We start from the raw sequence: 24525 nt of genomic DNA on the forward strand, positions 1-24525 counted from the left end.
TGCAATGCCTGGGGAACAGTTTTGTCCTGTAGTCCATATCTCCAGCTCTTACTGCTGTGGTCCCCTTCATTTCTTGTTCCATTGTTCTTTGAAAAGCAGAATATGGGGAGGGGAAAATAAGGACTGGTACCCTGAAAGGATATCAGCATGGGAGAAGCAGATTAATTTGGATTAACTCTGTGACAATTGGAGTTATTTCTTCTAAGTTTCCTTAAGAAGGAGGTGGAGTAGAAGATTATGAATTTCAAAGAGGACAATGCTTTCTGCCAGAGGTCCCCAAAATGAATTCTCACATTTCAGCAGTCTTAAAAGAGATCTTAGAAGAATGGGAACAAATATGGGAAGAGGCAGGGTATGTGGAGTTCATATTGCACACTTCTTCATCAGTCAAAGAGAATGTTTGGCAGCAAAGGATTGATTTTGAGACAAACACATAATAAAAGGATGCAGAACAAAGATGTTACAGAGATGTGAGTCACACCAGGATAAAAGAAGGACTTTTAAATGAGGGAGAAGGCTGTTTTATGTCAGAGGCATACTATAGTAGTTTAGTGTAATGAATTTTCATGTTTGCTTCCTTAAATGCCTCAGAAACATCAGCATGAAGAGCTGTAATGTGGGATGTCAGGTCCCCTTCTCTAGACAGAGCAGTCAGAGAAACTCAGTGTCCTTACTGTGTCCTAGGAATGTAAGACAGCCACATCTGAAACCGTAACACATTCTGATTTTCCCAAGTCTTTATAAAGCTAAAAAAAAAAAAAAAAGCATTGAGAATTTATTGCTTGTTTGTGTCAAATCCCTCTTTCTACATCTTTCATACTAGCAGTGAATTCTCATTTCTGTGTTTGCTTATTTCCAGCATCACTCAGTTGCCAAGCAAATGAGCAAAACTCTAAGATCCAGCAGAAACTGGACTAATAAGGAAAAAACCCTCATACTGAAAGAGAAAATTCTTCCATAATATGAGTAATAGAAAGTTACAAGCAAGATGGATTGCTATTGGCATAAATGTTCTCATTTCAGAGAATTTTTTTGCAGCCTGCCCCAGTATGAAAGTTCTTTTCTAATTGCATTGCAGTTCTTTGGGAAGTGTTCGCCTATGACCAAAATAGTAGCAGGAATGTACCAGAGATGCTTAAACAATGTTTTCCAGACTCCAGCGGGACCAAGACAGCGTCCGTCCACTGCAAACATATTTTTCACATCTATTAGTCTTCCAGTGTAACATAGTTTTTAAATGTCACATGGTATTGCAGCATCCTAATAGTATCTCTTGGGGAAAGTCTTTTTCCCTGACACCATATCAGGGATCCTTAGGAGTAGAAACAGAAAATATTAGGCTTGTGATCCACCTCCACCTGCAGATTGCCAGCAGCTGCAAGTTGTCAAATAGATATATTGATTTAATTAGTCAAGCTAGAACTGTTGCTTTTTCCACTGAAGCATGATCCAATGAGGTAGTGGTGTTTTTTTAGTACCGTACTGCACAATTCTCAGCCAGCATCTGTAACTGTAGTCAGAAAAAAATACTCAAGTTGTAGCTTTCAAGGAAGTACTGTATATATTCTATACTTGTACTGTGCAGTATTTGTACCTGTCTCAAATACTGGTATTCACAAAACCTTGTCTACTTATCCTTGTTTTTCACATCAGACAAGTGATTTTACTGTGTATGTTTGAGAGGAGTAGCAAGGTAGGAATTGGGAAAGGGGGTAACTGCGTATATATGAACCAGATATTTCTTCTGATCTCCATAACAAGGGGGCTGTAGTTCCAATGTAGTCAGCTCTTGGACTCTCCCTGGGCCATTTAGTTTGATTTGTCATTTGTGACCATTACAGACGTTATATGTATGTACTGCTTTCAGGCCAGAGCTGTAGCGTGCTACATCCAGGTTAATAAGCCCACACAGAACCAGTTTTGGACTCTGGATTAAAGTAGGAGTTGTGCTTACTTGTTTGATACTGAATTTAAATATTAACACTGTAATTAGCAGGAGTGTTATAGGGCAGATTTCATGTCGAAAGGAGATCTTTTTCAAAGGGCAGTAATGGATGCATGAGAGTAAGGCAAGTATAGAGTTATGTTTTGGAGATTGTAGAGACTCCTTGAACTAGATACTGTTAGCCACATTTTTTATTTTTAATAATACCTTGATGAACATTTCCTCTGAATTTTTGAAGACTTTTTGAACTTGTGTATACTTTCACTATGAAAAATACTTTCCTATAGTGAGTACCAAACTATATTGTGCATTGTGTGACAAATGCTTTCCTTTTCTTTGATGCAAACAGAACTCGATGCTCTCAGAGGTCTTTTCCAACCTAGTTGATGCTGTGATTCTATAATTTCATGGCATGAGCTATGAGAGCAAATGATTTTTTTTCTATTCAGCTTTTCCTAAACATTAGTGATTTTATGTATCTCAATGATAGCTCTCAGTTTTCTGTCTTCTGTGCTTCCTCCTATTACGTGTGTTTTCTTCCCACATATGGAGACTGTTTTGCACCTCTGACAATTATTCTTTGTCAATACCTTTTCTGTTTCTGCTTGAATTGAGGGAGAAAGGTTGTTCAAGAACAGAATAGACTCCATCTTTCTGGAATATCATGCTATATTGTGTTCTTCAGCTCTTTTCTGGTAACTCAAAACAGTCTGTGGACATTTTCTGCTACCTGCTGAATGTTGAATTGGTATTTGACTCGTATAAAACTGTCCAGAATGGCTAGAACTTTTTACTGAGTAATGGTAGTCACTTTGCATCATACTATTTTATGTATATATTATGGAGTACTTCATTTCATGTGCATTATTTTGCTGTGAGGTCAGGATATATTGCCAGATTTTAAAACTAGTATGAAACTTGCAAGCAAGTCCAGCTACAGAGAGCTGAAGTAGTGAAGGCAAATCTGTGTGCATGTAAACATAAAGAGAACAGAAACAAGTACGAAGTTTACTGTCTACTCTGTAGATTATATTACAATTATGCATTCCTTTTTCAGAATATCAGAGAGACATTTAAATGATATTTCTTTGTCCTACAGAAATCAAAGGAAAATACCAGAGTAATTTGTAAGCGCTGCAAGAAAATGCTGGGAGAAACAACATCGTCAGGTATGAGTGTGCAAACAAAACTAGACTTGACTGCATCAGCCATTGAGCACTGGAGGTTAAAAACTCTGAAGGAAAGTAGTTTTATCAGTAAGCTGCAGGGCTGATTCCTGTGTGTTCATCCCATTTCCTTCTGGAACAGATGACGTTGTTTATTCCACTGTTAGACCTTGAAAGTGACTTTCAGCAGGGATTTTCCTCATCCTTGTTTCTGTGGCATATTTGGCTAATTTCAAAGCTTTGGAAGACTCAATGCATGATTCCAGTTTGTTAGGAAGCTCGGTAAAAAAGGAGCCTTGAGAAATTACAGGTTGTTTATTTTCCTGTCAGTTCTACAGAATAATTGAGAGGCTAATTCAGAACTTGATCAACACAGAACTAGAAGCTGAAGATATGGTTGCTAACAGCCTGATTTTGTGGGAAGAAAGCCTTGTCAAAGAAGCAGGTTATGTCTCATCCTCGTTTGATGATGAGATGATGGTTTAAAAGTGTAATAATACTGAATCAGCAGGGTCTACCAGAAGTAGTCTAAAGATCTGGTTGTATTTAAAATTCAGCTATTAACAGGAGAGAAGCAATGATAAGACTGTTAGTAGCAGGGTTCATTCTTTCATTCTCCCTCTACTCCACTGCATCAGTCAGTGTGAGCCTCTTTCAGCTCAGAAATCTGGTGAATATAAAAACTTCTCAGAAAATGCAAAGCCTGTTTTAGAAGTCAGTCACGAGGTGATGCAAGACAGAAGGTCTTCTGTACAGAACGTTCTGATTGTCCTGTACAGGGATCTGAACAACACAGGCTTTAATAAAACCAAATTTAAGGTAAAATGTTTGAAAGCCTCCAAAGGAGGATGTGACTTTGGGAAAGGAGTGCCTGGAAAAGAGCATGAATAATAGGGTCATGAGTAATAGATGCCTTATTCTAAGCTTTCAGATGGTTGTAGCACCCAGTAATTGATATGATTGATATAATCAGTGGGAGTGGGTAAAGGCAAACACTGTATAGATGTGCATGGATTTGGTGTGGACTCTGCACGTAGCTGAAGTTAGATAGCATATCCATTGTTTTGACCACGCTTCTTCAGTACTGTAGGAAATTTAGGTAGAGTTCAACAAACAGACAAACTAACCAGCAATATATGGTATAAGTCTAGGCATAACCATCTCTGTGAAAAGGGACTAGAGAGCAAACTTGACTGTCATGGTTTGGTACTTCCTCCTGAGCAGATATCAATGCCTTGATGATAAAGCAGGATTAGAGTGATGTAGCTGTGGAGGCCACATTTGGATTTGAATTTCTCCCCAACTCTACCCACAGACACTTGTATGATTTTTTTCTTGGGAAATCACACCTTCTATCTCTCTGCTAGCAAACATCTGAATTCTCAATACCTTTGTAGCAGTAGCACTAATTCCTTAGTCAGGGTAATGGGTGAGGAACTAAAGAGACTGAACTTTATTTTCCTCCTGTCTCCTCGGACTAGTACAGTGTGGAGAAGACTGAGTTAAACTTAGAGGTAAAATATAATTTCTTAACAGTGAAGATAATTTAAAAAGTTATCTAGTACTTATCTAGAGAAGGGATTGGATTACCAAGCCTTTGGAGTCTTTAAAACACATTAAGTGTTTTCCTGAAATGCTTACTTTCATCTTGTTTTAATGGTATGTGTGGACAGAGATCAGATGAGATAATCCTTTTCACCCTTAAAATTTATGGAACTGATGAATCTTCCAGCTGTTCACATGCTAAGGCTTAGTAGAATGTATTTATTTCTCTCTATATTTAACCTGTTTTGCTGGCCCTCTCATAGACTATGTTTGCAGCGTAGACCCAGATCTTCAATATGATCGTCTTTGACCTGACTTTTTTGATGGGGATTAAATTATGTCCTCAAACACTTACATTTAGTGTTAAAGGCTGTCTTAGTGAAGCTTTTGGTGAACAGTTACACTGAAACTCAGAATGTATGCAGTGCTAATGTTGAGTAAGTGTGATTTTTGGAAAGAAGTTCCATTCTGTTCTTTAAGCAAAGAAGAAAATTATTCTCCTGTGTGTGCTGTTATTAAAACTGTCTCTTGTGATTCACTGCAGCATTACTGAGCAGCAGAGGGTACTAAAATACTTATGTAAGCTATGCTGATCTCAGTGCTTTAGGAAAGTCCTTTCAATTCATCTTTCAGGTTTGGCTTGAGCTCTTGCTTTGTTTCAAGGTGATTGTTCCCAGCGTTAACAAAGATCAATATGAATGATAAATTGCTGATCATGTAATTAGCTCAGAACAGTTTTCTGCAGGCAATGTAGGTTTTTTGTTATGGTTGCTTCACCTCCTACAAACCAAAGCAGAATTTGACCGTCTGCTGCACTTCTTAATGGAGTACTGAACAAATGTTTAATTAGTTTAGCGATAGGCTGTCTTACAGTCTAATCTTAACAAGTTGGTTATTCTATTATACTTCAAAAATGTTTTTGTCATTTTAGATACTATTAAATATTATGTCACCGAGGTGATTATTCAACCATCTGAGGGAAGTTTCAGCCCAATACCAAGGTAACAAAAAAAAATCAGGCAATTTGCTCATGTGTATGTTTTAGAAAGGATTCTAGAAATGCTCTAATGTTGTAGTTTCTTGAATAACTACATATAATTAACAGTGCAATTTTACATAATCATCCCAGAATTAAGCATTGTAAAGGTAATGTAGTTCAAATACTTAGTTTTTGAACTACTTAAGCTTACGTGACTTCTGATGACTAATTATGGAAATGGAAGGTTACATCATGTAAAGTTAAATTAAGTAAAGCTTGAAATATTTAATTGGAATGAGATTTTTGAAATTTCAAGCAATTCAGTTTGAAATTAAGACTAAAATGAAACAGAATCTGATCTATCTATCTTGTATCATGTACTACCATTAGTCACAATTCTCTCTTTTTGTAAATTGTATTTGAAATATGTGCGTTATTCTGAACTTTGTGTAGAGATCATATGTGTAAAGGGAAAGCTTTTGTTCAGCATTTGACTTTTGGTATCAGCCCAAATAAAGGATGTGGAGCACTTTAGAATGCTGGTCTGTTAAAAAATTCCCGTTGCAGGAAATAGAAAATTGTAGGATATAGTAAAATTGACGGTATGGAGATACTCATGTATCTGTAGTGCATTGATATGAATGACTTTGCCCATTTAACTGTTATGAAAACATAATAATATGTGGTTCATTCTTAAACAGGTCTCAGTTTGTGCAGAGCATGGTTGCTCAGTGTCTTTTGGAATTATCCTCTGCTAAAAGCACATTTAGATTCACTGTAAAAGGGGATAATGGAAAAACCTATATTCTGGTAAGTTTTTAAATCTTCATCTTACTGAAAAAGTTTAACGTATGTATCCCAGCTCCTAAAATTTATTATTTTTGCTGTTTGTTATTGTATGTTTAAAGAAAATTAACAAATTCAAATTCTTGAAGTAGTTCTGAAGAGTTCTGTTCAAGTAAGAAATCTCCCAGTTCTTTAATTTAAGTAGATGTACATGTAGAAATTTTCTCTTGTTGTTATATTAATGAAGGTACTACAGACACACCAGAAGTAGCACTGTTTTGTATTCAGAAAACATGGAAAGTTTAAATTTTAACTTTTTAATATATATCTCATCTTCTTGCTCCACTGCTTCTTATCTTTAATAACAAGAAGTGAATCAAGTTGCATAGCATCTTTCCCATGTATTGTCTTAAGTCAGCAGAGACTACTAATGTAGTCAGTACATTGCATTGGAAAGTGAATTGCAAACAAAACTAAAATTGCCTGCTATACTTAATGTTCCAATGCTGCTAAACTTGGTTAAGCTTGATATTTAAATAGTGACAGCTAGATTCCTCAAACTTTTGAGATGGATAGGAATTATTTTAATACTATACACTTGTTGTAACTAAGGATATTTTCTTTTATTCCTGAACTAAATATAGGTATTTTTGCAGTTTATACAAAAAATTCAGACACAAAGATAAAGAAATACGTGATTATAGATTCCTGCCCTGGATAAACTTATAGATGCACTTTCTTGAGGCAGACAATCTAATTACATAAATTGTTTTATATATACATTGTCCAAGTTCTGTTATTTCTGAACACCCAGGTGCTGAAGAAAGCATATATCTCTTGCTTTTAAGTAAATTTTAGTGCCAAGATAACATTTGTACAACCACTGAGAAATACCTCTTTTGTGATGGCAAAATTAACGTTTCATGAACGGACCTGTAATTGTCACTATGTGTTATCTAATTGAGGAGTCATTAAAAGTTGATGTGATTTTTCCTTTTTAGCTTACATATTTCCAAGTTACCTAAAATTCTGCTGCTTAAGTCTAGTAGCTTACATAGAACAAACTGGTTATTTGCTAATAGAAAAATCACTTTGTTTAGTAGGTTGCCATTACTCTTAGCTCTGAGTTGCATTTTTGCTGATATATTGATTAGAGGAGCAGGCTGAATGAGATAGGGCTGGCTTCTGATTGGCATCTCTTCCTTTTTGTTAGTTAGTTACTAGTTTTTTGGGGGTGTTCTTTGTGTTTAACCTCAGAAAGCCCTTACTCATGTCTGGAGTTAGGTTCTGGCAACTGTATACGCATCAACAGGTATTCTGGAGTTGTAGGTTAAGGCTTAGGGCTCAGAGGCCTTGTGGACACAAGTATAGTTTAAAAACCGTTTATATTAATGATTGTCAACAACTAAACAGTAAAAATGTAGGTGCTTGAGGCTGTGAGTATACAGCCAAGTTACACAAGGAGTCTCATCACTGATGCATTGTGAACCAGCTGTCCCACCTGTTTGTTTTGATAATGAGCCAAAGATTGTAGTTGACAGTGTTTGTGCTTACATACATGAATGCACACAGCTTAGGGTGTGTATGTGATAATTAGGGTTAAGGTTTCTAACAAGTATGTTTAAGTTTTTTTTAAACCACAGGTAAAAGATGAATCACTTGCCTCCTCTCTTTGCTAAACTGTTGAAGTGTTCCCTACCTTGCATGACTTACAAGCTAAGAATAAGAGGAGGACAGCAAATGGGCAGTGAGATAGGAGAACATGAGCAAAATGGTACATTATTGGTCAGCATAGCAGCATCTTAATAGATGTCTGGTTTTTCTGTACTATTAAAAAGTATAGCTTTGAAAGAGGTAAATAAGTAGTTTTCTGGATAGATACAGAGAATTCATATAATGGATGGGATCAACCTGATAAAACCCAAAAAGATACATCTATGAAAATCAAGAAGTGTGTGGTAGAGTTTAAATACTATCTCCAGTCTTTCAGTACTGAATGAAAGAGCTATTTCGGAGTGTAAAGTGCCTGGAAAGTAAGGCAGCTTGTATTTCAGGAGTGACTGGAGAGGGAGTGGGAAGATATCCCAAGAAATTTAATGTGTAACAAAATGGGAGAGACCTGATTGTTGGGCCATGTCTTGAAGAGCATGTGCAAAACAAGTTTGCATTTGTTAAGATTGGAGAAGGGGTGGAGGTTGCAGTGATCAAGAAGTGCGTTAATGAGAACCTTGTTGAGACTCAGCTACCCAGTTCTCTTAGTGACCTTTATTCTTTGTGAAATATGGGCAAACCACATCTTTACCTGAACAGTCTGAATGTGAGGACAAAGTAGCTGTAATGAAAGATGTTTGCATTAGTGACCTGTGTGATGATAAAAGTAACAGTAATGCCTGCAATAACTAAGAAAGAACTAGCAAGGAAAAATAAAAGCTTTTTTTCAACCCATATTAAGTTTGAATTGATGCCTAATTGTTCACAAGATTGTAGTATTTCACCTACCTGGATTGAGTCTTGTGAAGTAGAACTGAGATAGATTTGTTGTAGCTTTTCTCCTAAGAACATCTTTGAGGTCTGTTGACAAAGTGATTCAAAAGTGAAAGAAAACAATGAAAAAAAGACCAACAAAAACCCAGAGACATTCTTCTTATGCTGTCATTTCAGAAAAAGTCATCAATCGCACTATTAATGAATTCTAAACTTTATATATTTATCTTTCTGTAAAGGTTCTTTACTTACTGGAGTTAATATGAAGGGAAGTTGGTTGTGCAAACTCTGCTGTACGAAGTGGTAGAAAGGAAGGAAAGATAGCACGTTGTGAGTAACGTAGTTGAAAGCACAGATCAAAATATGAAACTGTCTTAGCCAGAAATAACATAAACTGCTTTGAGTCAACACACTGAGTCTGGGTGAGTGGTTGTTCGTTCAGACCGAAAGCAAGATCGAAATTAATTTATGCATGAGGAAAAGAATGAAAATACTGCCAAAAGAAGTAAATGTGGTTCAGAAGTTGATTTTCTCATGGCCAGGAGTCCTCGCGCCCCCATTTTCTTTCTCTGTATTGTGTGCTAAATTATTAATACAGACCTGTTACGTTGCTGTTGAGACAAATACATATTCTGAACAAGTGGTAGAACGTGATTTTCAGATGCCATATATCAACACTTGTGGTGGAAAGAAGTGCTTGTCAGATGGAACCATATTGCAAATGAAATGCTTTAGTTGCTTTCTCTAAGGCAAATTGCAGAAGGATTCTGAAAGGAGTAGACATCTATTGGCTGCATTGTTCCCTAGACTAGTTTGAAGCATATTCCCTTCTGAAAAGCATCCCAGGAAGCTCCTTCACAGGGAATTGATAGTAATTTCAAAAGGAAGAAATTCTATTTCATTAGAACTAAAAGTGTTCAGAGTGGCCTGTGTGTAAAGGGCATTTCTCTTTTTTCACCATTGTCTCCAACACCGCCTCAGCACTTGGCTTAAAGCACCTTGTGTAATGGTCCCAGCTAATGAGGTGTATTTTGCACTTTAGGCTATAAATGTGTAGATTGAGTTACCAGAGCAAAACTGATGAACAACCGCTTGCTAAGCCAAGTGCAGTTGCTTGTCATCATTTATGTGCATATGCTAAAGTGATTCTCCTCCTCCCATCCCTCCCAAGATATCTTTATCAATATATCTCATTCCTTCTTTATGAAGCTTCCACTGTAATGTTCTGAGCCTTGGGCTCTGATAAATTGTGACTGTCACATTCAATTACAACATATACTATGTGTCCTGTTAATGGTGGCTTTTTCCCTCCACCAGGGGATATCATGTGTCTGCTACCTAACATCATGTAACTTGTTTTACTTGAAGCTGATTAGATCATGAGAAGCAGAAGATTGCTCTCTGGTGAGCAGCACTGCGTAAATCCTGCTTTCTATGATAAATATTTCATATATAAACATTTCATACAGGCTCTGCACTTGCAAAAATTGATTTCCATTGTTAGCTCGTATCACTTCACTGCTGCAGGCTGTGAATAAAGGAAAAGCCTGACTTTTTGTACAGTGTTTTTAGCATGAAAGCCCTGGTTCCAAGTCGGAACACTCATGCCCAATCACACAAAGATTAAATAAGATCCTTAATGTGATGCAAAAAGTTCAGATTTCTCAAAACTTGCTCCAGTAAATATCCCCTGAATTGCTGGGAGCAAATAATGCTGAAGAATGCCAGTCCCATTATGAAATTTGATAAAGATTTATTTTCCAAGTAAGAGTTTGTTACAGCTGTTTGTAAATCTCAGCGTTCCTTTTAGACCATGTTAGTTGGTGTCTTCTTCCTTGCATGTCTTAGCTCCATCTAGTCATGACTACCACTTAAAAAATCCTCAATTTTTGGCACTTTCGGTGAGTAGTCTTTCAGTTCCCTGTCTTTAGCCCTCAATTGCTCAACACCATATGCTTGACTACCTCCAAAAAAAAAAAAAAGAAATTGGAGAAATAATCCATCTGCTACTGAAGGAGATAACTTGGGACTGTTTTGTTACTATCAAAGGAAGTGTGCTACAGTCAATAAAAGAGACAGCTTCACAGAAACGATCTTAAGAGTGACTGTGATAAATCAGGCATCAGTTCATTGTATTAATCCTTTTTTCTCCACTAGATGCTGTGCAGACTGTGCTGAATAATAAAACGTCAATTTATGTCTGTTAAAACATTGTTTGAAACTTTGTAAGAATGTAGCTTTAGTATCAGCTGATTTAGAGTCAGAGTAAAGTAACAAGTTGAAATTGATATAATCTGCAGTAAAATAAATTATTTCTTCATTTATAGATATGGCTTTTAAATTCTGACACATTGCTGGTGGAGTCTTTAGGAAGTTCCTCCTCTCTCAGTGTTCTTACACTGTTTGGAGATATTTTCATGCCTAGCTCTGGACCAGTGGGGACCTGGAATGCTGTCAAAGTCCTTTACCAGCCATGCATTAAAAGCAGAAATAAGGAGTAAGTACAGCCTTTTCTGAAGTCAGGTTCTGATATTTGATTTGCTTTGCATTAGTATTTTTTTGATGTTCATTTTTTAAAATATTCTTTTAAGCAAAATGCCAGAGAAGTAGTATTTGGTTTCTGTTAGGGCCAGAGAGAATCTGGTTGTTAAATTTTTCTGTTCTGATATTAAAATATAGACCAAAGAGTTATGATTTTTCTAAGGACACTTGTAGATAACGTAGATATTAGTGTTTCAATTTAATTTGCTTTTAGCCCAGTGGTGACATTATTTCAAAAAGAAGCAGGGCCCTAAGAGAAGAGGAAAGAGAAGAGGCGAGGGAGGTAGTTGAGTACAATGTCATATAGATGTTTTACTTGGATGTATTCAAGTCTACCAGAGCCCTCATAAAGGAAACATTGGATTTCAGCAAGCTTTGAATTCAACATTATGAAAAACATACACTGCCTAACATGTTAAAACCTTTATCTGTTGGAAAGCAAAGATAAGAGAATATTGATTAAGCAGTGGCTCCAATGTTTGCAGGTGATGGAGTATGATTTTAACATAGTTTTCTGTGTTTGTTTTTGCAGTGATAGAGAAAAAAGTATTGATTTTGTATAAGTCACACTTAAATAGTGGTTTGGTATTGTTATTTCTTTAACCTTTTGGAAACCAGATGAAAAATTTAAATAGGTATGAATGTATTTAGAATTTAGAAGACAGTCCCTCCAGACTCAGTCAAGACACAGCTAATTCATAGCCCAAGACCTCCTAGAAGTACAGCGAAAATGTTGTGTCACACAAACTAGCAAAGCTGTGTATGATTTTAATATTTTTGTAGGAGAAACATACACCTTGCAAGCATGTATGATTCATCATAATGTGTTTATCCTGGGTGTTGCCAAGTGTATCCTTTTTGTTTTTCAAACAGATCCAATGCTAAATAGCTGAAATTAACTGACATAGGGAAAGAATACAAAATTCTAATATTTAGCAAAAAGGTCACTCTACATTGTTAATGTAATTCATGTAAGAAAAATAGCTTTATTAATGTAATAGCCTCAGAAGCTGGCATTGGAAAACCTCTGTGATCCAAATGTTATTTAATGATCCAAAATACATCATAAAGTATTATCACTTAAAGTGCTTCTTCTGAGAATGGGAGATATTGCAACCTGCTATAAGATGAAAGATATTTCACATACCACTCTTAAGTCTTACAGAAGTGTAACTTACAGTTTTGCTTTTCAAGTTTCAGTTCTACATCACTGAGAAGATTGAATTACCTTAACACACGTTCAATTACTCTGACACGTTATTGAGATAAAAGTCATATCTACTTAGTCATTTACCTAGCATTCACAATTCCTTTTCTTGAATGGAGTTCTCAGCAGCAGAATTTTACTGTGAAATTATATTCAGTTCTTTCCCCAGACAGACTTGTTACAAATCACTTTTTTCTGAAGATTACTTTGTATTTGTCTTTGGGATTTTGCACTGAGTATAAGGCACAACTGAGGTTTTAATTCTTATCTGACAGTAATTGACATTTTTCCCTGTCCAGTCCCTAGACAAATGCAACAATATAAGAGAAAGAACAGAGGATTCTTTTCTAAGGTTCAGAAACTAAAGGAACTGTTAGTTTGGTATTGTTTTCCCATTTTTATATTTCTTAGTAAAGTACAGTAAAAAGGACATTAGCACTTCAGTTTGTTTCCACTAAATCATGTCAGTTGGCTGGAATTACTACTTGGATCTGTGAAATAAGACTGAAGTCTTTCTGTATTGAACATGAATGTAAACACAGTGGAAGGAAAAATACCAAACCAGTACAACATATTTAACGCAATGTGTTTGCATTTAGATCTCAAATATTATTTCAAGAATTCTGAACCAAGCATGCAAGTTCCAAATATTTTAGATGCCCACATTTCAATAATAATTATAATATTACCCTGCTTGCTTCTATGTACACCTGCCTTTGAAATAATGCAAAGGTTTCGGAGCCCATGGCCTGCTCCCCGTGAGTGGGGAGTAAGCAAGGACACCTTCTGTGTAGGAAGCAGTCAGCAGCAAGTCTGCTTGTGACCTAGACACCAGCAGACACCAATAGCTACAAGGCATAAGCATACACTCTGGTAACCTACTGCACATCAGAGAGCCTCTTCAGTTGCTGTGAGTCCCTGGGTACACTCGGGTCCTGTCCAATTCCTGCAAGGCCAGAATCTGAACTGTGTAATGAGAGGGAAAGAAAACACCCTCCTTACGTGTGGTCACTGCAGAGTCTGTGCTGGTTAGCTGGGCCATAGGTAAGACAGATTAAGGTAAACTAGAAGTAAAAGTATTGTTTGTAATATCTAAATATAATAACATAATCACATAGTTGTAAAACACAGGTGACGAAATGAAACAAAATCTGTACTTAGTCTACTTACACAAGCATAAATCTACTTACTCTGAGAGAAATACATGGTTCCATGGTAGCAGTTGAGGTCTCGGGATTTGTGAAAGTCTCCCTAGGCAAACTGCTGCTGCTAGAGAGGGTTGGACTGGGATTGCTTAATAATTCGCATCCAGGCACCTTTTTTTGAACTAAGCCTTAGGTTCAGATTCCTGGGGATTCACTTGAATATGTTTCTTATGGGGAGCGTAGTCGCTTTTATGTGTGATCTTTCTTTTCAAGACTTTTGAGATGTCAGAAGAAATTTATTGTCTCACTCCAAAACTCATTTTATTCCTTCTTTATTCAGAGCACAGTTTTGGAATTCTTCATAATTAACTTAATGCTTATGTCTCTTCCTCAGATACGGAAGTGCTTTTTTCCCCTTAAACTAGAAATTATGTCCTGTGAAGAGCACTGCTTCAGTGAGCAACAGAACTCTCTTTCCTCCAGTAAATCACTGACAGAAATCTATCACTTTACCTTACATTCAGTATTACTCTAAAAGTTAACAATGTAAAGGAAACAAACATTTGAGTAGGATAAATGTCCATGGTTCATTACTGGCTGCTGAGTGGTAATTGCCCATTTGAAGTGGTAACTGTTTAGGGTTAGCTATCCTGAAGCCTGCTGTAAGAAAACTGTGGTCAGAGTTAGACTGAGTGTTGCTACAAGGTGATTACTCCTTGTGTGGCATCAACAACATGCTGATTTCATGTTCAATTTGTTGATCTGTGTTGACCATTAGATCCTTTCCGGTGGATTACAGTCTAATAAGCAGCCTTCCTCATTGTGTTTGCGCACATGTCCTTTGCCAAATTATATCCTAAATTGGTCCAGAACCTTTTTCTCTTTTGGCCATGGCCATTTTTGTTTTCAACATGTGGCCAGTGATGGCCCTTCCCAGCTCCATGTTGTCTGTGGAAGGAGAAGCATCTGTCTTGTTCAAGTCTCTGGGAGGGCGACTGAGATATTGGATAGGAACAAACTAAGAGCATGTCATGTGGAGCCTCTGTCCATATACCTTTTTTTTGGCAATGAATTGTTAACAGTCGTGCTTTCTGTATTCTTTGTATGTTAGACTGTGCTGCTTAAGAACATTCAGTAGCTTTAAAGGCGTTGTGAAGTTAAAATATGGCTAGGAATATCCAGACATGCTATTTATAGTGTAGTTTTTGGCATTTCTCCCTGCAGATCTGTATTCCTCTGATCTTCTTGAGGGTAGCCTTTAAGTGTTGTAGTGATTTGTATCACTCCTTCAGCAGTTAAGCAGGGCTAGAAGCGCTTAGGTGTGTGTTATGTGTGATAACACAAATTCTGTATAGGTTCATCTACAGTTAGAGTTTCAGCCCTTGGGGGAGCTTTATGACAATCCTTTCACAACAAATTAGTTGAAATTACATGCTGTCAATTTCTTCTTATCACACGTGAAAAAAGTGTCTTATGAATGTGGTTGAGTCCCATTAGAGAAGGATGCCTGGTGCATTTTCTGCTCCATCCTTACTTAGGTATTTATGGATCATGAGTATGTGATTATGTTGGTTCCCCCCACTTTTCTCTCTGCAAGGCTCCTTTCCTCCACCTACAAATCTGCTGTGCAGACAGAAGAGGTCTTCCTTTCAAGTAACAGGCTCTTGGCAAATAACACCTTATGCAGACAGCCTTGATTGGTGGGAGTGATAATGGTAAATACTGCTGAAGTGAGTGTGTTGTAAAAATGTATGAAGAAAATTGAAAACACTGTAACATGACAATTCAACCATAACTTGATCTCAGAAAATATATGTGAAGGTACAGTTGGAGGAAAATTGCACTTTTCCCTTTATAGTAGAGTGCTAGACAAAGCTTTGTCAGAAGGTCACTGAGAACTTTTTGTATCTCATATGCATCTAGAGTTTCTGTGAATGGTTTACAGCTTTTGCAGAAGCCTTCTTTTGTGTAAGAATTTGCTGCTTATAATTTGAGAGTTGAAAAATGACTTCTAGAAATTGCTCATTTTATTAGCTTTAGAGGGACAAGAATAAGCTTGAAAATCGAGTTTGTGGCTGAAAACCTGGAGGTTTTGAGTCCCAGTGGTCTTATTACAGTCCATATATAGTGAGCTGTTTATGAAGCTGTTATTGATGTATTCCAGAACGTTGTTTATTTATCCCAAGAATGGCTCTCACTCTGTATATATCATTATGGCTGGGCTTGGCAAACGAAGATTTGGGAAGGGCTCTACCCACATTTGTTACAAGCGCGCTGGTGGTTAAAAAGGCCAATACAAGACAGGCACATCTGGTTGCAAAAGGCACAGCAGAAAGACTGCTTAGGTGGTATATTCTGCAAGGCACGATTCTTTCTGCGTTGTGTTTTCTCCTCAAGGGTGAACGTTCTCAAAAGCATCAGCAGCGTTATAGATGGTGTGTTTCCAGACCTCCTGGTTGGAGGCCAGAGTAGACCAGTTATGTTGATCAATATGGCCAAGGCTGAGATGTTGTTTCAGGGAGTCCTTGTATCTTCTCTTCGGGGCTCCTCTCTTGCAGCAGCCGGAGGCAAGTTCACCATAGAGCAGGATCTTAGGGAGGCGGTGGTCCTTCATCCTGGAGACGTGCCCTGCCCAGCGCAGCTGTGTTCTCAGCAACATGGCCTCAATACTCGTAGCTGCTGCTTGTTGTAGAACAGATGTATTAGTTCTAGAGTAATTCACCTGTCATAAAAACATCAAACTGTGTCACTGTTTCACTGATTTCACTGATTTTTGTATGTCTGAAATAAAATGTCTTTTCCTAGTGTTTCAGTGACTCCTGCCTATAGAAAACTTACGGGAGCATACAGATCAAGAGTTAATTGACTGAAGGGTGACCAATGTTTCACTGTTTTGTGCTCTCTTTAAGCTGATTTCTGTATATCTGGAATGATTAATGAGTGGGTGTGATTGTAAAAGGATGGTGAAGGATCTGGTTTGTTTCAGATAATTTTTTTTTTCTGTTCCCTTCTTGAATTATTTCCTGGTGTCAGGTTAAGAGAACTGACACCACAGAGGGGCTAGGTTGCCTTAAAAGACGTGACTGAGCAGTCAGGCAAAATTTTTTTTAAAAGATGCAGTCTGATGCCAATCAGGGTTTTGGGAAGGGAAGGAAAAAAATACTTTTCAGAGTTTCATAGAGATGTAGAAGCTATAAACCTCACAAACTTTGAATGCTTGGGCAACAAACTGCTCTTCAGTACTAGTAACATCTTCTCCCACCTCCTGGAAAAGGTGTATGCAACTTTTAAGTGTAAGATTCAGGAGAAATATCCTGACTTTCCTGTTTATTGAAACTAGACCTGCGTGCTCAGCATCCTTTTATGGTAGTTACTTAGGAACTTAATTATTGTTTCTAAACACAGGTCTGATATATCCTTCCAGCTCTTCCAAACTGTCATATTTTTTTGTATCTAATCTTTCCCATTATAAATAGTGCTAGAAGTACTAACTGAAGTAGAGGAAAATGTTGGAATAAACTCTTTGTCTGCCAAATAAGTTCTGATATTTTTGCTCAAAAATTTTGCTCATGTTATCATTCCAGCTGAGATTTTTGCATAGGCTGCCATTTTTTGCTCATCTTTTGAAATTTAATGTTGAAGTCTGAGGAGAAAGGATTCTGACTGGTTTTTAAAAAGGGGATTTGTAATCCCAAATTGCTTAGCATTTGTTAGTAATGGGACCAATAGCCTGCCTTTCTTCTTGTGTAGCGTTAAAGATGCTGATGTGTCACTACTCATCTTGCAGGGTACTGCTGTATTACTCTGCGTTAGAAGTGTTAAATGCTATATACATGGGCAATGTAAAAATAAGAAATTTACTCTAAGTGGTGTAGCTTAGCTACTTCTTACAGTCTAATTTTTTTAGAAAAAATTGATAAATATGCTATAAAGATCTATCACAATATGCTTTTGAATTAGGATTTGTGATTCTGTAATATGGTAGAACAAAAAATACAATCAGGCTTATATGTTTTTTTCCATATTGTCCATATTTATTTGTGAAACGCTGCAATTCAGGTAAGTACAATTTTGGTAGTTCTCTGTCTCTTTGGTTCATAGTGCTGTAGTTCAACTCTTTTGGGAATCTTAGGATTGGTAATAAGAGAAATGTCAATTTGGATGGGAAAAATTGTAGATTAAAAGCGACCAGATTATCTGAAACTAATTTAAAATGTGTAGTCTGAAACAACTGCGTTTTTAGATAATTTATTCCACTTTTATGCAATTATAAGAATTGCCATGCTAGGTCAGAGCAGTGTAACATCTAGCTCAGTATTCCCCCTCTGACATCCAGGGATGTTCTTCAGATTGGTGTGTGAGCCCCAGCACTTCCTTGTACTCTCAGCTCTGCAGTTGTTGTTTTAAGGATGTTAGAGAGTACAGCCCTACCAATTTCCTTTGCAATCTATCCATTCATCTTTTGACCATCTGTTTGAATAAATACTTTTTGACCTTACTACTGCTGTCTGCCTCCACACTCTCTTGTAACAGCAAGTTCCAGAAGTTCACTATTGATGCGTAGTACTCTTTTAACCTCTTCTGAACTCATGTCCTGCTAGATCTAGGAGTGGGGATGTAGTGAACAACAATTCTGCATTCTTACCAGCAAAATGGACTTGGGGATCCTAAACTACAGCATGCAGTGGTCTTGCTGATTACATTTAGGGCTTAGATTTACAGGCCAGTTTGCTGGAAGGAAATGAATGTCACATCTATTCAAGTGTTACTATGTATATATATCTCTCTATTATATTCATTTTGCTTTCCTTATAGCACTGCCTTTTTGAAAGCCAGATAGCCTAACTGTGATAGTGATGATCTGTTGAGGATAATTGTATAATTGTACATCAAACTATAGCAGATTTCCACTTGGAAGCTTACAGTTTGTTTCTCACAGAGTTATAAAGACTGTTGGGTTCACTCAGGAACTGTAAGTACTCAACTCTTATAATGCTTTTTAAATTAGGAGATTTATTTGAGCAGGGATGAATCAAATAATGAGCCAAGAGTGAAAAAAATAAAGCTTATAAAAGGTTTTTGGACAGATTGCTGACAAGAACTACTTAAACCTCAAAACTTGATTTATTGAATTTGAGGATCTTGGTCTGTTTTAAATTAATTAGCATTTGTTGTTTCCACTGTGTTTCTCCATGACAGGCCGTGTAAACTAACGTACTTAGATTAAAAAAATTTTACTGCCAATTTTACTGGAAATGCTTTTTAAATCAGTAAGGCTAAAGCAAATTGGAAGTTTATGACTTGAGATCAAGGAAGGCTAATTTGTGAAGCTGGTCAGGATATTTCCATTTGTGGGGGGGGGAGGGCGACAACAGGATATTGCTGTTGGTTGCTTATTTTGAGTCTGGTAGTATCAAAACGGAACAAGCAATTCTCCTGTTGGCTGCTCTGAATACTGGCTTTAAGCTATGGAGTAAATAATTTGTATAACTAATAGCCATAATAAATGATACCTATCACAGAATGAATAAAGTTGAAGGAACCACTGGTGGAGTCATGTGGTCCAACCTCCCTGCTCAAGAGGTGTCATCATAGAGCACATTGCACAGAATTGTGTCTAGATGGTTCTTGAATATCTCCAGTGAGGGAGACTCCACAACCTCTGCACTGCACAGATTGTCACTCATAGATTGCCTCTACTGTCACCCACACAGTAAAGAAGTTTTTCCTCGTGTTCAGGTGGAGCTTTCTGTGCATCAGTTTCTGCCCACTGCCGCTTGTCCTATTGCTTGTACTACTGAGAAGAGCTTGGATCCATCCTCTTGACATCCTCCCTTCAGATACTTGGAGACATTGATAAAGTCCCCTGTAAATCGTCTCTTCTTGAGGCTGAACAGGCCCCTCTCTCTCAGCCTTTCCTCATAAGAGAGATACTCCAATCCCCTCATCATCTTCATGCTGGACCCACTCCAGGAGCTCCCTGTCTGTCTTGTACTGAGGGGTCCAGAGATGGACACAGTACTCAAGATGTGGCCTCACCAGGGCTGAGTAGAGGGGTAGGATCACCTCCCTTGACCTAGTGGCAATGCTTTTCCTAATGCATCCCAGGATTCCATTGTCCTTCTTGGCCACAAGGACGCACAGCTGGCTCATGGACAGCTTGCTGTCCACCAGGACCCCCAGGTCCTTCTCTGCACAGCTGCTTCCCAGCAGGGCAGCCCCTCGTACTGGTGCCTGGGTTTATTCCTCCCCAAGTGCAGGACCCTGCATTTGACTTCGTTGAATTTCGAAAGGTTCTTCTCTACCCATCTCTCCAACCTGTCGAGGTCCCAGCACTGGTGTATCAGCCACTCTTCCCAGCTTTGTGTCACCAGCAAACTTGCTGGGATATAATTGCTACAGAATTTTAGAACCTCATTCAAGTAATTGCCAAAGGCAGAACTATTAGATCTACTCACAAGTGAGCTGTTGGATTGACCATGCTTATTTTCCTTCTGTGTACGGTTACGAGTATTAAAGTTCATTTACATTCTTCCCAGAGTGTGTGCATTACTGTAATACCTGTTAAGCCTTCATAGGGTCTTGTTGAGGATGGTTTTCCAGGGAAATGACTGCAAGCATGTACGTCAACTGGATGTCCATGACTCCAAAGCTGCAGGTGCAGCTTTTCAGCTGGTACTAATGTGCAGCTGCATAGTATCAGTAGCAGAACTGGTTAGAAGTTGAGTTTTAAGCTGAGCACAATTCTTCTTTCCTCTTTAGACACTGACTTTTCTGAACCCTCCAAAACCATTTTATTTCAGTATGGATGTGTTGTTGAGGTAGTTGCACTGTTGTAGGAACTTGTTTTTCCTTGTTGACTGACTTCCCAACTGTGTCTCTTGCAAAGCGATGTGATTGAACAAGATATCCTATTTCTTCATTTTTGTCCAAAGTTGATATCTTAGGATGGAAACAATTGTATGGCCCACAGAGAACACTGATGAAGCATTTCTTAGGTACTTTTTACACTGAATTTTTTTCCAGGTTCAAAACTTCCTCCAGAAGTTGGTGGGTATTTTTTAAAGAATCCAGCATGGTTTTGGCCAAATAGAATTAATGCTGGTAATGCAAAGAATCATCTTCTAAAAAAACCAATTAAAAGGTCTCCAAGAGAAGTCATCCGATATTTAACGATTTAGCATATTTTGAATCTAATATGAGCCTTACTAAAAAAATTGTCTGTCAGTATTCTCTACTTCTCGTTTTCAGCTTTATGAATTTTACTGCTGCAAACTACTGTTCAGCTGATGCAGAAATGGCTGCATGTCATTAATGTTATTAAGGCCTCTAACTTTTTAAGCTTATCAACTCTTGTCTAGGTTGAGTTATGTTACTGAGTACTATATTTTGGTTTCTGAAACTGATGAAACTCTCACTAGGTGTTGCAAGAAGAAATCAGTAACTGATAAGCTGTTATTTGCCCTCCAACATAGCAATTCTGCAGACACTTACAGATAGCACCTCTGCATCTCTCCTTTACACAAGGGACCATTTAATTTAACACAGGTGAATTTCTTGTTTCACCAGCTATGTGTGATGCAAGTCTAACTCAGCAAATTTTTTCAAGAATATAGTGTAGTAGTGGGTACTAAATAACTGTAATGTTCATTGATTGCTTTCAGTAGAAATTTGAAAGAACATACACCTCTACAGTCGATCATGAAAAAGTTTATCATGAAAAAGTTTAGACTGGACCTTCAAAACTTCCTAACATCAGGGCAGGTGAGATTCCTGCAGAGCCTTCCAGTAGGAATGATAGCGTCAAGAAACAATTGCTTTTAAGGCGAAGCACGCTAAAACTGGGGAAAAGGAATGCTTCAGTACAATGCCTCTTCTTGCAAGGAGGTGAGCCTTTTGGCTGGGAGATGCCTTCTAGTTTTGTTTTCCAGCTCTGTCACTGACCTGCCAGAAGACTTTAAAGTTCACCTTCACCATATCTCTCTTGCTCTCTGGAAGCTCTTAGGACTGACATCTTTGCATAGAAAGCCTCACTGGTACCACAGTCTTGGTTGGACTGTTATTAAACAATTTATCAATTTTCAAGTGTGGCGTTATTTCTTTACCTATGGTGTGTTGTCCTACATCTGAAGTCCTTTCTAATTAACTTATATGGAAAAGATTTATCTGCAGGTGTCTTACTTTCAGCTGTTGCATCTCCACTTTGAATAAGGTCATCTACTCAAAGGCTTCTCTTCTCGTTGAGCTGGTGTTTGTGACTCAGTCTTTCCATTCCTACTTTACTTCTTTTCATCAAAGCTGTTTTTTAGTCTGTCTGTAACATCAACTCCTGCATCAGCATTGACTTGGTTTAAACCTAGATTTAGTCTTCCTTCTAAATCCCTTTTCTCTTCCTTTTTCTTCTGCTCTTGCTTGTGTCCAGAACTCAGCTGCCAGGTTGTATGTCTCCCTTTCCTGTTTCTCACACTTCTAAGCTCAGACTAGCTTTCCCTTTTTCTTGATCCATAAAATTTTAAGAAAGCTCATAAAATTAAATTGAAGAGCCAAAATAATCTGCATTCACTGATCGGCCTTTGTCTAGGTATGTGTGTGTGTGCAGTGCAGCCCCAACAGTGCTGTCTCAGAAGGGTGGCGTGTGGCCTGTGTAACTTCTCAGCTCTGCTTCGTGTCTGCAGTAGGACAGCAGGACACCTCTGCAAAAGCTCTGCGTAGGGCTTCATCAGCATCAGTGGGGATCATACAGGCACTCTTAAATCTCTGCCATAACAGAAGGGGAAAGCTTCAGAGTGGTTGAAAGGGGAAACTTGGGAATTAGCTCTGAGGAGAGGACGTGTTAAAACTGGGGACAGTTTTGTGAAGGGTGGAGCGGTTATTTATGGAAGGGTATTTCCCTGCACAGAGGACGACTGACAGACGTGTGAGGACATAGTGGCAGGGGACAGGGAAAAGGGGCTAGTGGAAAGTTGATCTTTCCAGACTGACAATCAGTCTGCTGTGAGTTTGCAAAGTGAGCTGTGGGATGTAGTAAAATCTGTAAAAAATGTTTCTGTAGCAGTTTATGATTTTGAATTAATTTGAATTTTATTTTTAGGAGAGGAAGCTGTGTTCTTGACTGCTGGTTTCATTTATTTGGGATTTAATTGCTCGTTAAATTTGACTTATAGCCACATCAGATACTTTAATGTCAATGTTGTGTTAATACCTGCATAGGTGAGCTTCTGTACAATTTTTGCCAGAGGTACGATTTTTTATGAAAGAAAGGGAAAATGATGATAAAAATAAACTCTTCCATTAAAATTGTGGTTTCAGTGTGAAAGTGAAAATATGACGTGAAATTCTAACTTTTAGTAATTTTGTTTGGCAAAGGTTTGGATTAAATGAGTAGAAATAATAAATTTTGCTGTCAGCGAATTCAGGATCAACCAATTCTGTGATTTGTAGTGTTCCTTACTTTGCTGTGGGTAATTGCATCCTGAAATACTGAATTTCCTTCTCTTCTGAAGTTGGAACATTAGGGAAAAAAACCTTAAAGCAGCAAGCTGAGAGATTTTTTAACAGTGATTACAGCATTTTTTTTGTACAGCAGGATAACTTCTCCCTTTGGATTCAGACATAATGTTCTGGAGTGCCTGGTATTTGTGAATACTTCTATATGGAATATCAACAGCAGTGTGAAAAAGATTTAATTTTACCCAAAGGTTTAAAAATCAGAGGCCAGAAAACATTTTCATCTTTATATTGTTCTGAATATCCATTTCAACTTCAGAAATGGCCCCCTGCTTGGTATAATAGGACTTAAAAAGGAAATTAAAGTTTATAGAGCATGTGCGTATTCACGTGGCACAGCTGATAGGAATAACCTCCATGAGAACATCCAGGGAAGTGACTAGGAAACCAGAGGCTTCAGGTACAGAGTAACAGCAGTGCTGTCCCATCACTGATCATACAGACCATTGGTTCTTTCAACTTTGATTTCATTTGATTTTTTTTCTTAAATAATTTTTCTCTGCCACTCGCCTGGTTTATTATGCTGACAAAATAAGTGTTATTGTTTGTTGCTAGTCTATGGCTCTGAAGGCACACCTGTTTCAATACTGTTGGGACCCTGTTAGGACAAGGTAGCAAAGACACCATCCCCTCTGGTACCAGGTGCTGGTGTTGAGGCTGCTGGTCGGTGTGACAGTGGTAGTGAGGAGCAGTGGCAGGTGGGCGGTTGGAGAGACCTGGTGGGAAGGTACTGGCATCTAACATGAGTACAGTGCACATAATTTGCCTACAAGTTTCAGCAGGCGGCTCTGTCATAATAAGTGATAGCTAGGCTATGAGCTCTGTAGGCTCGTATTATGGGCTATATTTTCTGCATAGGGCCTAATGCCCTTAGTTTGTGGTTGGAGCCTTTACTGACGATTGTGGTGTGACCACTAGTAGCAAGGCAAGGGGGATACCACATTGCTTACTGGGTTTGCTGCTTACCACCTCTCTGCTGCTCCCCCTGCAATGCCTAGATGAGAAACTTAGATTGTCTCACAGAAGCTAACTCTGCTTTTCGGTCATGGCCTTACGTGAGGTTACTACACCAACCGTCTGCCCTGCTTTTGCATCACAGACATGTGAGCCACTTGACAGTCAAGTCCTCAACTGCTGCAGTTTAGAGCATATGGTTGAAGGTAAATTGTTACCAATTTTGGACTGCTTAAAGACACTGCACTATGAACCATGACAGTTTA

The 24525-nt window shown here is 38.0% G+C and overlaps 1 protein-coding gene across 6 annotated transcripts in view; it reads left to right on the forward strand.

The window, feature by feature from the left end:
- The window catches only part of UBE3D (ubiquitin protein ligase E3D), an 84869-nt gene that overhangs the window by 13081 nt on the left and 47263 nt on the right, over positions 1 to 24525 (forward strand). For 4 of the 6 annotated variants that reach the window (XM_032681230.1, XM_032681233.1, XM_032681229.1 and 1 more), the window contains exons 6-9: positions 3045 to 3114; positions 5588 to 5657; positions 6337 to 6445; positions 11233 to 11402. In XM_032681230.1, the coding sequence (XP_032537121.1) occupies positions 3045 to 3114; positions 5588 to 5657; positions 6337 to 6445; positions 11233 to 11402 (419 nt within the window). Of the gene's footprint in view, positions 1 to 56; positions 1895 to 3044; positions 3115 to 5587; positions 5658 to 6336; positions 6446 to 11232; positions 11403 to 12229; positions 12380 to 24525 lie in introns of those variants that run through there. The other 2 variants (XM_032681231.1, XM_032681234.1) reach the window with 2 other exon arrangements.

Source organism: Chiroxiphia lanceolata, chromosome 3 (genome assembly GCF_009829145.1).
Source record: "Chiroxiphia lanceolata isolate bChiLan1 chromosome 3, bChiLan1.pri, whole genome shotgun sequence".
Classification (NCBI taxonomy): domain Eukaryota; kingdom Metazoa; phylum Chordata; class Aves; order Passeriformes; family Pipridae; genus Chiroxiphia; species Chiroxiphia lanceolata.